This window comes from Mauremys reevesii, linkage group 5 (genome assembly GCF_016161935.1).
Source record: "Mauremys reevesii isolate NIE-2019 linkage group 5, ASM1616193v1, whole genome shotgun sequence".
NCBI classification, from domain to species: domain Eukaryota; kingdom Metazoa; phylum Chordata; order Testudines; family Geoemydidae; genus Mauremys; species Mauremys reevesii.
Genome location: NC_052627.1, coordinates 78,761,626 through 78,775,967, shown reverse-complemented (window position 1 = coordinate 78,775,967; position 14,342 = coordinate 78,761,626). Strand labels below are relative to the sequence as shown.

The 14,342-nt window shown below is 35.6% G+C and overlaps 1 protein-coding gene across 8 annotated transcripts in view; it reads right to left on the bottom strand.

Moving 5' to 3' along the window:
- TRAPPC11 (trafficking protein particle complex subunit 11) overlaps positions 1 to 14,342 on the bottom strand; it is a 57,330-nt gene that overhangs the window by 17,409 nt on the left and 25,579 nt on the right. For all 8 annotated transcript variants that reach the window (XM_039539587.1, XM_039539585.1, XM_039539588.1 and 5 more), the window contains 9 exons: positions 13,564 to 13,637; positions 12,028 to 12,124; positions 10,869 to 11,002; positions 9,871 to 10,018; positions 5,690 to 5,783; positions 4,021 to 4,100; positions 3,850 to 3,928; positions 3,705 to 3,759; positions 893 to 1,038 (listed from right to left, as the gene is read on the bottom strand). In XM_039539587.1, coding sequence (XP_039395521.1) covers positions 893 to 1,038; positions 3,705 to 3,759; positions 3,850 to 3,928; positions 4,021 to 4,100; positions 5,690 to 5,783; positions 9,871 to 10,018; positions 10,869 to 11,002; positions 12,028 to 12,124; positions 13,564 to 13,637 — 907 coding nt within the window. The remainder of the gene's footprint in view (positions 1 to 892; positions 1,039 to 3,704; positions 3,760 to 3,849; positions 3,929 to 4,020; positions 4,101 to 5,689; positions 5,784 to 9,870; positions 10,019 to 10,868; positions 11,003 to 12,027; positions 12,125 to 13,563; positions 13,638 to 14,342) is intronic.

The window sequence follows — 14,342 nt, the reverse complement described above, 5'->3', positions numbered from 1 at the left end:
AGAATAACGTAATAGTCTATGAAGGGAGCAATTTCCTCTCCAAGCATTGCCAATGGTCTCATGTAGTTTCTGCTTAGAAGTACAAGCAGAATGGTTTGGAGTAGTGGACACAACAGGCTCTGATAAGACTGAAAATGGCAGCTGAGAAGAGATATAAAACAAGTGTATTGACAGCAGAAGGACATTGTCCCTTGAAGTAGAGGAAAAGACAGTTAATGAGAGCAAGTTAATGTGAATTCAAGAGACTAAAACTACACAACAGAGTTTGGATTATTCCAGTGTAGCCACTATGCAGTAGTTGGCTAGGAGTTAAAAAGTGACATTTATATATTTTGTCATCGATACTCTTTATTTAAAATATTAAAGCCCTCACTTACGCCTCCTGGAGGAGGTTGTGCTGTCTTGTTTTTGTGCGGTCAGAGTGAGCCAGGTAAATAGTCTTAGGTAGGCTATCACAAAGGGAATAAGCCTGTCTCTATGGTTATGTTTTACTAAGTTTATTTTCAACTGGTTAACATCTTAGTGATATTGTATTCTATACACTATTCTAGTTATGCAGTTTTTGGACTCATTTTAAAAATGTTATATGCATTACTTCTTCTCTAACCCCAATTCACTCTTAAACTTTACAGTGTGCTCCAGTTCACTCCTAAACTTTACACTGCATTAAACTGAAGAGCAAGATGAGCAAGTTCTATGTTAGAAATAAGGGACCAAATTCAGCTCTGGCATAAGATGGTTCAACTCCAAAGTCGATGGAATTGCACCCCTTACACTGGCATGCATTTGATCTAACGTAAGGTATGTGATTGGCACAATGATTTGTGCCAAGGTTGAAGACTCAAATACTATAATAACTAGTAGGCATGAGATGCACTTCTTTAAAGGATACCTCTACCCAACAGCTCTAGAGAGTAAGTAATGTAATCTTTTAAGTGTGCCATGAGGTAAGAACATTTGAGAGCTGTGGTCAATATGGAAGTAAGGAGAGTCCACCATCCTTCACTACGGTATTCACACATGACATAATCCAACAGCCTGGAAGAGGAAAAAAAGTGGAACAAGTGTATAATTAAGTAAAGTTATGGGTTATGTACTTGATATCCTTATATTGTGAACAATACTGAAGCCAACTCAAACCCACCTTTGTCTCCAAAACTCCCTCCCCCGAAAAAGCTTAATCAATTACAGATTTACCAATAGAGACTCAGACAAAGCTTCCCCCCCACCCCTTTTTTATTATTATTTATAGCTGATCAAGAACCTTCTGTAAAATAGATGCATCATCTCCATTGGACAGTGAGCACCATTTTAAAAAAAGGATGTTTATTTCACTGTATTTACCTTTGTATAGACACAAAATGGTAAATGTTATGTTAAATATAATACCTGCAGTTAGTATTGTTTTGTTTTTTTAAATGGCACTTACTGCACAAACTTAAACCAATAGAGAAATATGTACGTGTCTTGCTAGAATGAAGCACACACTTCGAACAAGAGATTCTCCAATCTCAGTTATCAGGAAGGAAACCAACCAACAGTAAAAGTTCTCAAATTGCCTTCCTTAACATTAAGTACAGAATTAAAAACAGCAGCTGGAAAGAAATTAATTGTACCAATATAACTCGTAAAAACTTTCTTGTGTAGACAAGGCCTTCCAGAAAATGGTTTCCAGCCAAGCAGCAGCAGCAAAGATAGGACAAACTCACTCCCACCCAACCCACACTCTCTTGGAAGATCACATTCTGTTGTATTGACAACTTTAACTGGGAGTATTAAAATGATTAACATTAAGTAGCACAGGCATTAACCCCTCACACTTAGAAACAAAATTAAGAAGCTGAATGCACAACACTGATTTCCATACAAGATTAAAAGTTAAATTTATAACTTTAATACACCCAGAACTTCTAAACTTCCAACAGCTTTTGTGTTTCCTGGATTTTAAATTGTTACCTGTGTAACCTTAAACGTTGCATTAACAGGTTTTTTACTTTTTAATATTAAATAGTGGGGCTGTCGATTAATCGCAGTTAACTCACATGATTAACTCAAAAAAATTAATCGCGAATTAATCGCACTGTTAAACAATATTATACCAATTGAAATTTATTAAATATTTTAAATGTTTTTCTACTTTTTCAAATATATTGATTTCTATTACAACACAGAATACAAAGTGTACAGTACTCACTTTATTTTTATTACAAATATTTGCACTGTAAAAACAAAAGAAACAGTATTTTTCAATTCACCTCATACAAGTACTGCACTCAAAAACAAAACAATGTAAAACTTCAGAGCCTACTTCTTGTTCAGCCAATCATTAAGAAAAAGTTTGTTTACATTTACATGAGACCATGCTGCTTGCTTATTATTTACAATGTCACTAGAAAGGGAGAACAGGCATTTGCATGGCACTTTTGTAGCTGGCACTGCAAGGTATTTACATGCTGGATGTGCTAAACATTCGTATGCTCCTTCATGCTTCCATCACCATTCCAGAGTACATGCTTCCATGCTGATGACACTTTTAAGACTTAGAAAAGAGAACAACACTCAGATGCTGAAACTACAGAACCTGAACCACCAAAAAAGAAAAATCAACCTTCTGCTGGTGGGATTTGACTCAGATGAGGAAAATGAACATGCGTTAGTCTGCTCTGCTTTGGATCGTTATCAAGCAGAACCCGCCATCAGCATGGATGCATGTCCTCTGGAATGGTGGTTGAAGCATGAGGGTATATACGAATCTTTAGCGTATATGGCACTTAAACATCAGTGCCATGCAAACGCTTGTTTTCACTTTCAGGTGACATTGTAAAGAAAAAGCAGGCAGCATTATCTCATGCAAATTGTAACCAAACTTATTTGAGCAATTGGCTGAAGTAGGAGTGAGTGGACTTCTAGGCTCTAAAGTTTTACATCATTTTATTTTTATTCGTTTATTTATTTATTTAACGCAGGTTTTTTTGTACATAACTCTACATTTGTAAGTTGATAAAGAGATTGCACAATAATACTTGTATTAGGTGAATTGAAGGATACTATTTCTTTTGTTTTTTACAGTGCAAATATTTGTAATAAAAATAATAAAGTGAACACTGTATACTTTGTATTCTGTGTTGTAACTGAAATCAATATATTTGAAAATGTAGAAAACATCCAAAAATATTTAAAGGGTCTATTATTGTTTAATTAGCGTGATTGTGATTAATTTTTTTAATCGCTTGACAGCCCTATTAAATAGCTATAACTACCTTCCCTAATTATTTAAGTAAGTATAGACAAAACATTCTGAAAATTTTCTTTTAAGCTTTAGATTTAACTATTTTTTTTCTTATGTCTTGAATGCTAAAGAAATCTGAAAGGAGTATGAGTAATTAAATTCTCTTTGCAACTATCACACAGTATATTCCAAATTTTAGGCTGCTCTTATTTGTCCCACTGGGTGATCTTTTATTTGTGGACCATTGGCTGAGAATTACTCTCTCTTTCAGGGGTAACTTCTGAAGTAGACCATACAATGGGTATGTAAGCGGGAATTAGTAATCTCAAATTCACTCCCAGAACTCCATGGGCATCACATCAAGGTAACTGAAGTCTCTTAAATGAATTTTCAACACCATCTCACAATTGATAAGGTCTATGTTCCAGATGAGAAAAATAATGCACTAAAGGAATCATTCATAAATAATACTTACTTCAGAGCTTTGGTGTAATCTTTAGCATAATAATATTCTTCGCCCATCTGAACCACTGAAAAGAACAAAGTCATATGTCTACAATGCAATACTTAAAATATTGTTGCAAAGATTTTCAAAGATTTGTTCGGTAATTGATACTTACTTAAGTGACTCTTCATCCTTGGACATTTGTATTTCTTGAACTGTGCTACAGCATTACTCAGCAATGTGATTATTAGCTCCTAATAGATAAATTAGCAGTAGTGATATAGCAATATTTATACTTCAAAAAAGTGTTAGAAAAATATAGAAATTACTTCTAAGATAAACTTACAGAGTGAGGAACATTTTTCTCTTTTAGTTGCAGGGCTAGAATTCCCACCTTCTCTTTTTCTGGATCAGAAAGATCAAAGCCTGCAAATGATAATGAAAAGTCCATTGAATTGGAATTTTGTCCAGTCCCAAAAGGAATTGCTGTTTTTTCACAACAACAAGATAAGTGTACATAAAGCGAGTTCTAACTCAGGCATATTTAGATTTTTCACATTGCCATCTCTTAGGAGAAAGAATGTTTATGTTTGGAGAACTCTGCTGTATTCTCTGTTCTATAAAGATAATTTTGGAACAAACGTTCTTTCAAACCAGCACTTTATTAATAATTTAAAAGTGAACTTAGATGTTTTAAAAAACAGACTTCTCAAAGATGCCTAGATCATTGGATAGAATACTAAAATTTTACAAATATATAAGACAAACTATTTGCTGGCTTCTAAGTAATGACTTCACAGTTGTGTTTCTCTACCAATAGTTGACAACATCTACACTTAAAGCAATGTAAGGAATGCTGCTCCCTGTTTATTTTATGCATTTATGAGGCTGTCAACTGTTGCAGGAAGACAGAACCCTGAATGCACATTTTAGTAGGAAACAAAAAGTTTTATTCACTTTTAAACTCCACTGATACTTATAATTTTGATTCAAGACTCAATATTTTAAATCACACAGTTAACCAACCAATTATATTCTCAAAATGATATCACTGTATTATGACGGGTAACACCAGAAGGAATCTGTTTTAAAGACATCAAAAGTTGCTATGCCTAAAGGTGCATCCAGGTGATCAATGAGAGAAAAATGTTGAATTCGACAGTGTGAGCATTTCTAAGTGCATAAACTCAATGTTCCACGGATGGTGAAAATATAATATATGGGCTTCCCAACTTTACAGCTAGTGATTCAGCTTTTCCCTTTAAATCTATTTTGATACCTGAAAAGGTGTTGCCGGAAGTGGCAGTTCTTGTCTGCCACAGTGAGGTGCTATTTACAATGGGATGAGTTTGCAGGCCTGATTTGTTTACATTAAGGCCTCCTTATGACACTCTGGCCCCTCTGTCTTTCTTGTGTGTGTCTCTCTGCCCCCAGTTTATGGTTCTTACTCTCTTGTTTATCTTCTTATTGATTCTTACTTTTAGTCCAAGAGCATTTCTGGGGATATTATATGGGGACTTCACTCTCTCACATCTAGCTAGGACCATTATATTTGCCACGGTTTTAGAAAAGACATTAACAAAACAAAAAAACAAAAACAAAAAAACATCAACACATATGCATAACCACAACCAGGAGAATAAAATGATCCGTAGAACTATCACTATTTTGTGTACCACTTATTTTATATTACAGCAGTAACTAGTTTAAACACCTCTCTAGTTAGGTACAAGATATATTCATCTACATAGGAGAAAACTTACAGAAATAAGATTCTAGATGTACACTTTCCTGAATTAAAGTTCAGATTTACACTGCCAAGTCAAAGGACAAATTAAGGACTTAGTCCTGTAATTGGTTCTGCAGGGCAGACCACTGCACCTATTCAGTCTCACTGAAGTCAGTTGGCTGTAAAAAGGTGCAGGGAATCTGCCAATCCAGAGCTAATTACAGGATCAGGACCTCAATCCCTTTGTCTGACCTCTGTAGGAATTAAAAACAGAAAAATTATTTACTTAGTATTCCCTGACGCCATGATCTCTGTCCATAAAAGTCAAGCACTCCAGTTTGAGTTTCCAGTGGATCCGGATTGGGATAGCTGACACAAGACTGTAAATGCAGCAAATATAGCCTTTTAAAAGGGTTCATATTTCAAAGATAACAGTGTTGAAGTAAATAAGCAAAAACATACACATTTAAAGAGCAAAAAGAGTAATATCAAGTTCTTAATGTATTTAACTTTTTCAACCATTTGTGTAAGTTACTACTTACTAGGAAACCAGAGAAGCAATTGAAAAGTGTAATACTGGCATATACAATTGAAATGATCATAGAGGAATTTTTAAAGTAAGGGGTAGGGGAAAGCTGACAGGTGCGGAGTTGCACATAGTTTGAATAGAGACATCCCTCTGGGAGGATTTATTAAAGGGGTTTCTCTGTATCCTAGCAAACAGAAGATGATAGAAGTTGATAAAGTACAGGTAGAAACTAAAGAGAAACAGTCAAATGAAAAAGGTTTCAGAGGGGTAGCTGGGTTAGTCTGTAGCAGCAAAAACAACAAAAGCTTATGCCCAAATAAATTTGTTAGTCTCTAAGATGCCACAAGGACTCCTTGTTGTTTTTTCAAATGAAAAAGTCCCATTCAATTACATCACATGAAGGCAGACATTTATTTAAGTGGTTGTATTCAAATGCTAGAAGGCTAAATACTATGATGTGTGAACTTGAGAGTCTGGTATTAAATGAGGATACTGACATAGTAGGTATCACAGAAACTTGGTACAACAATGATAATCAATAGACTATGGTAATACCACGGTGCAAAATATATAGAAATGACAGAGTAGATCGTGCTGGTGGGAGAACGGCACTATATATGAAAGTAAGTATAGACTTAAATATAGTAAAAATCTTAAATGACTCAAACAACCACAGAATCTCTATGGATAGAAATTCCATGCTTGAATAATGAGTGTAGCAGTAGGAATATATTACTGACCACAGTGAAATGCTCAGAGAGGCTACAAAAACAGAGAAAACCCAATAATAATGGAGGATTTCAACTACCTCCATAATAACTGGCTACATGTCACCTCACGATGGGATGCAGAGATAAAATTTCTAGACACGATTAATGACTGCTTCTTGGAGCAGCTAGTCCTGGAGCTCACAAGGGGAGAGGCAATTCTTGATTTAGTCCTAAGTTGCGCACAGGATCTGGACGAAGAGGTGAATATAGCTGAAGCATTAAGTAATAGCAACCATAATGTAATTAAATTTAATATCCTTGTAGAGAGGAAAATACCAAAGAAACCCCTTTTTAAATGCTACTGTGGTGGGAATGACACAAAAATGAGGAAGCTAGTTAAACAGAAATTAAAAGGAACAGTCACAAGAGTGAAATGAAATGCCTGCAAGCAGCATGTAAACTATTTAAAACATCATAATAGAGGCTCAAACTAAATGTATATTCCAAATTTAAAAAAAAACAGTAATGATCAAAACCAAGAAAATGCCACTTTGGCTAATCAAAGTGAAAGAGATGGTTAGAGGCAAAAAGGCATCTTTATAAATAAGAAGTCAAATCCCACTGAGGAAAACAAGCATAAACTCTGGCAAGTCAACCGTAAAAGTATAATTAGGTGGGCCACAACAAGAATTTGAAGAGCAACAAGTAAAAGACAAAAACTAACAGCAATTTTTTTTCAGTACATCAAAAGCAGGAAGGCTGCCACACAATCAGTGGACAAATCAAATGCTAAAGGAGCACTCAAGGAAGACAAGGCTGTTGCAGAAAAGCTAAATGAATTATTTGTGTTGATCTTCACTGCAAAGGATGTGAAGGAGATTCCTGCACCTGTGCCATTCTTTTTAGGTGATAAATCTAAGGAACTGCCTCAGATTGAGGTTTTGAGAAGGTTTTGGAACAAATTCATAATTTAAACAGTAATAAGTCACCAGAAGCAGATGGTTGTCACCCATGAGTTCTGAAGGAACTCAGATATGAAATTGCAGAACTATTAACTGTGGCATGAAACCTATTGCTTAAATCAGCCTCTGCGCCAGATGACAGGAGAATAGCTAATGTGATGCCAATTTTTAAAAAAGGCTCCAGAGGCAATCTTGACAGTTACAGGCCAGTAAGCCTAACTTCAGTAACGCGCAAACTGGTTGAAACCATAGTGAAGAACAGAATTACCAAACAGATGGACACAATACACTGGAGAAGAGTCAACACTGCTTTTGTAAAGGGAAATTATGCCTCACCAATCTATTAGAATTCTCTGAGGGTGTCATCAAGCAGGTGGCCAAAGGTGATCTAGCTGATAGAGTGTACTGGACTTTCAGAAAGTCTTTGACAAGGTTCCTCATGAAAGGATCTTAAGCAAGCTAAGCAGTCATGGGATAAAAGGGAAGGTCCTCTTATGGATCAGTAATGGTTAAAAAGGTAGGAAACAAGGGGTAGGAATAAATGGTCAGTTTTCACAAAGAAGAGAGGTAAATAACAGGGTGTTGCAAGGATCTGTACTAGAATCAGTTCTGTTCAACATATTCATAAATGATCTGGAAAAAGGGGTGAGCAATGAGGGGCAAAGATGGCAGATGATAACTATCTTGAGTAATTTTGTATCTTAAGTCCAAAGCTGACTGTGAAGAGTTACAAAGGGATCTCACAGAGCTGTGCGGCTGGGCAACAAAATGGCAGATAAAATTCAATGTTGGTATATGTAAAGAAATGCATATTGAAAAACATAGTCCCAGCAATACATATACATGAATGGGGTCTAAATGAGCTGTTACCACTCAAGAGAGATCTTGGAGTCATTGTGGATAGTACTCCGAAAACATCTGCTCAATGTGCAGTGGCAATCAAAATAGCTAACAGATTGGTAGTAACCATTAGAAAAGGGACAGATAATAAGACAGAAAATATAAATCCATGGTACACACACACACACACACACACACACACACCTTGAATGCTGCATGCAGTTCTCGTCACTCCATCTCAAAGAAGATATATTAGAATTGGAAAAGGTACAGAGAATGGCAACCAAAAATGACGACTGGTATGGAACACCTTTTATATGAGGAGAGATTAAAATGACTGGAACAGTTTAATATAGAAAAGAGATGATTAAGGGAGAGAGATGACACCATAAAACCATGAATGGTGTGGAGAAAGTGAATAAGGAAGTGTTTTTTACCCCTTCTCATAATACAAGAACAAGGGATCAGTCAATGACATTAATAGGCAGCAGGTTTAAAACAAATATAAAGAAGTACTTCTTCACACAATACACGGTCAACCTGTGGAACGCATTGCTGGGGATGTTGTGAAAGTGAAAAGTATAAATGGGTTAAAAAAAGAATTAGATAAGTTCACGGAGAATAGGTCTATCAATGGCTATTAGCCAATATGGTCAGGAATGCAATCACATACTCTGGGAGTACCTAAGCCTCTGACTGCCAGAAGCTGGTACTGGAAGATAGGTTGGAATTGTTCTGTTGTGTTCATTCCCTCTGAAGCATTTGCCACTAGCCACTGTCAGAAGATAGGATACTGGGCTAGATGCACCATTGGTTGTAATGGGTCAGACCATTCTTATGTTCTCAATTCAGTCTAATACTACAGCCTATTTACCTTTGTTTGTTTTTAGCATAACTTGTAATTGGTGTAAACTAATTACTTTTCCTTTTAAAGTCTGCACAATTATAGGCAGTTTTGTTTATTTTTTTTAACTGGTTCCTAACAAGATTACCCAGCAGTGACAGGTAAGTAGCATCAGTAGGAATTCAGCATATTTTAAATGATTGACAAATCAATGTGAAAGTATAGTTTGGTATAATTATACATAAGTGTTCATAGCGGAATACAAACTGGCTCCTTTTTCAGACTTTTTCTGCCAGATAAGTGCTGAACAATTTAGAAACATTTAGAAAATATTTTACATAAAATCTGCTACATAAATAATTTTTTTTGTTTTGTTTTTTGTTTTTTTACAGTTCAGGTCGTTTGGGATAAAGTGATGATTAATTTATTCACTAATAGTCAATCCTTCCAAATACTGTACTAGGTATTGCTGCTCCTAGGTTGCTAATAAAGGCATATTGTTGGATTTAGCTTCATCTATACTAGACTGAAGCTTTAATAAATAAAGATTTAGAACAAAAAGGTAGCTGATTGGCAACTTACGTCATGGTTACAGAGTACGTTGGCTAGTTGCTTCCGTTCCTGTGCATAGTATGCTGCCTGCTGGTAATAGAAACCTGGATTCTGGGTCTGAATTGCTGTCAAGCCTAGTTTAATAGCCTCATCAAACAAGTCTCCAAAGGCCTGAAATCTTTAAACACAACATTTTTTACCTGAATATTTACTATAAAAAGAAAGATTAAGCTTTAACTGTATGATATATGTGGCTATGGTTAAGTACAATACACAACAGATTTGAACTAAAGTGTCATTGTAAATTAAATTAAAGTTCATCCAAGGCTTTCATAGGTTTTTGAACCTCAATGACCCATTCCCCACAACTGCATTCATGTGGGTGCAGAACTGCCAGGGTCAGGGCCCAGCTATTTTGAAATAACTGTACTGTTTTGTAAAATTTGTAGGGTTTTATTTCCATATGCATTCAGTGCTCATGACTGATGCTGACTGACAGCCCTGGAGACTGAAGTCCTCCCTTTACATGCAGAACAAATAAAGACTGGGCAATGACAATGAAAGCCTTCCTAACTCCTCCCCACTAACTTGAGGCAATCCCAATAAGCAGAACCCTCCTGCCCGCTCCCTCAGAGGACAGCAATCTTTACAGCTATGGCCTGCTGTCTACTGTATGATGTTATGATAATATCTTTGTGAGGCTGGCATACATTATAAAATTTTAAATTCCTACTGAAGTCAGTTAGACAAAGCTTCTAACAACTGTAAAATCAGACTCTATATCTCACAGTATGTAACATGTTGAGTCCCACCAGTTATGAATTACTGTCAGTTATTAATGCAAAGCACACTGACACAGGACAATTAAACTAATAAATGCCTAAGTATATTATACCTTTTAATATCTATTGCAACTCTTTCATGAAGGGAAATTCAGAATTTCACTGCTTCTCTAGACATAAAACAATTAACTTTGTGAAATGCTTATACATGAGCTACAATGGAAGTATTACTTAGCAAAAACATACTGTTTAGACATCCAGGCAGCATGCTCAAAAGCCAACTCTGCACTGCCTATTTTTTTCTTGCACAAGTCAATGTGCTTCCTGAACTGAGCAATTGCATCCAATGGGGTGTTATGCTGAAAACAGAGGCGACAAATCTACAGGAATCAAAATAAAAGAAAGACTTTAAAATCTTTAACAGTCTAATCATAGTTCACATTTCTAAAAGTAAATCTAACATTAGAAATGTAGTAGGTAAAAGATAAAATCCCAAACAATTTAGAAATAGAAACAATTTAAAAATGAAGGTCGGATACAACACCTGATAGCGTTTTATATGAAGCAAACAGGGTTCCGTGCCACATAGCCACATGGCCCTCCATATAAATTATGGCAAGAACTGAATGATTAGTCCTCTCCAGAAAAAAAAATAAAAATAAAAAGGCACAGATCAAACTCACCTCAGAAGAGAGTGAACACCACACACACTCTCAGATCCAGCATGGAATTGCTGAGCTACTTGGGAGAGGAGGGATGGACAGTGCCAGATATCCTTTAGAGGCAGTGATCTTCCTCACAAAAACTATGAAGTCTGCAGTAATCCAAACCTGCTGGATATCCCTTTCAAGGGCCTGGCTGAGGACCAGCTCCAGTAACGTTTTTTTTTTTTTTTTTTAAATTGGTAGGTAGGAAGACACTTTGCTGACCCAAGGTCCTCTAAAGTCTGTTCCTCTAAAGGAAGAGCCATCCTTTCCTCAGGATTACTATTCTTTCTCTACCTTTTAAAACAGGGGATCATTAATCTATAGGCTACATGAACTTGTTTCTGTAAAGTGCTGTTTATTCCCACTGACTTCAAATGGGAATTGAGGAGGTGCTAAACTGTTAATGGGATTGAGCCCCATGTAAGCTCTAGACCTTTAAAAAAACAAAACATAATTCTAAACACCTGAACCCAACTTCTACTGAGGAGGTATTTTCTCCTTGGAATTTGAAGTAACGTCCACAAGCTGCAATTTAGGGGGACTGCAGCCGGGTAGTACTTTAGAGCTAGATAATGCTCTAAAAGCAATAATATAGGAGAAGTATTTTTTAAATTAAATCTTAACAGATTCTGAGTCCTTCAGATACCGTCATATTTTAAAATGTACAGGTTTGCTAAAGATTATAACAAATTTGTTACCTTGTAGTTTATAAATCCTGCCATGGTCTTGATTTCCAACATGTTCGTTTCATGAGCCCTCAATTCATGTACAAGATTATATGCAGTTCTGTAATTTCTAAATGTGAATGTTTACAAGTTAGGTGGGTTGGCATACCAAAACAAAACAAAACATTCAAAAAGAAAGAATCTGCATTCAATGAAAATAATTTTTCCTGGTGAAAAGCTCATTGATAACAGTAACACATACAACTGACTCTGCATTCACAACATCCTCAAGCAAACTTTCTTTTCTATTTATTGGTCATGGCAAAACTTTCCTGCCTTTTTCCAATCAGCAATTTAGGGGTGATTTAAAAAGAAAAGAAAAGAAAAAACAAACCCGAACCTTGTGCTTTTTTGCTTCATTAATCTCTACCAACAGGCAGACTGAACACAAACTGCAATAGTCAAAAGAACACTACAATTACATGTTCCCAAAAGAACGTTAAAAATATTTCTGAAATACTAGTAAATCTTCAGATTTGATAAATAGTAGCACATATTCAGGGATGTAGCACAGAAGTCAGAAGCTGACTTTTTTTTTTTTTGTTAAGTAACAAAATAGTAAATTAGAATATTTTGAAGTTTGGATTTAGTTACAGCTTTTGGTTTCAGAGATACATCTAAAAATATCCAAAAGTGAAATTCAGAAATCTTCGCAGAACTTATCCATGGAATGCTTTTCCTTAGCAAGATATGCTAAGTAATACCACCTGAGAGTCAGCTCTAAGCATGCAACTGACTATGACGTCTATCCAACAAAAGCAATTAAGCACACACTCAACTTTAAACATGGAGTAGTCCACCAGTTGACTGGTTTGTTATTTTTTTTTATTAGAAAGATGCTGACAAATAATGATAGTATAGGTTGAGCTTACCTTTCCTATATTCCATTCACTTTAATAGAAATGTGACCTTTAAAGCCCAATTGAGACCATTTAAATGCTGACATTAAGAATAGGCAAATACATGCCTCTCCAAATTTTCATTAAAGAAAGTAACAAATAAACAAGGAATTAGATGCAAAAGTCATTTTAAGGCAACATTAAGGTTGCACAGCTTCACATCAAGGAAATTCAACAGTTAAGGCTCCAAGAGCAATTGTTGGGGGGCAGGAGGGAGCATGTGCATGTAGAGTATTTTCTATGCCCTTTGTCTTAAAGGTAGAGTTTAATTCATTGCTATTTAGGTCTTAATGTACAACACATCAGTTAGTGTTGAAGTTGGAACCTTAACCTTTGTACTTCTAAAAGTTATTTTATATCAATGTAAATTTAGAAACATATTTGAAGTATGAAGAACACAAACTCCAGAAAATTCTTTGCATCAACATTTACTCTGAGCAAAACATAGACTAACAAACGCATAATTCATTACACTGTAGAATGAGCTCAAAATATTGATTGCTTGATTTGTTACAACTGCCCAAATATAAATTTAAGTTTTACAGTTCACTAACCCTGAAGCTATCAAAATAGTAAGAGAAGTCACTGTGAAAAAAGAAAGCTTACTTACTTTAGAGCATTCTGTGTATCCTGTTTCAGCTCACTGAAGAATGCTATTTTGAACTGATGTCTCACAAATAAAAGCTGCAAAACACAACCAATATTTTAATGGTACCAATAATCTAAATGGAGTACAAACATTTACAAAATTGGAATATATTTAATACTCAGAGAAATTACAGATAATTTAGTTGGAAGTATGCAGAATATAAGAAAGTGTATAGATATCACAGAAAACGATGAGTAGTTGTTTAATAGCATGACACACAGCTCTTTTGCTGAACCTAATGTATTGCTCCCACACCAAAAGAAAGGGAAACAGCCTTGTACTGTCCATCAGTGACCTTGAATAGACACCTTAAGGCTACATCTCATGGCTCTGAAGGCAATCTGAAATAGAGGATAGTTGGTGGTTGCAACACTAATTCTTATTTCAAAACCAGTATTTGGTGAATTGAAAAGAAACAAATGAGAACCAAGTTAAGCCCAGAAGTCTGTGGTAAGCACCCTCTACAGCCTGAGCTAGAGCACTGCACAGAAAAACAAAACTTCCTTACAATTTCTCCCCTTTTGCAAAGTTTTAAAAAACTGCTTGACACGTCCTGTTTCAGAGAGGATATCCCAAAATACATTGATCCATGACATCCCAATATCAGAGACTGCAGCAAGACACCTGGAATTTGGTGTGTTGTTTTCTGGAATATTTCTGGCTGATTTGAGCTACCAAAAGAATTTCAGCACAGAAATTTTATTTTCAAAAAGTGAGTTGAAAACTTGTTTCTATGCTGA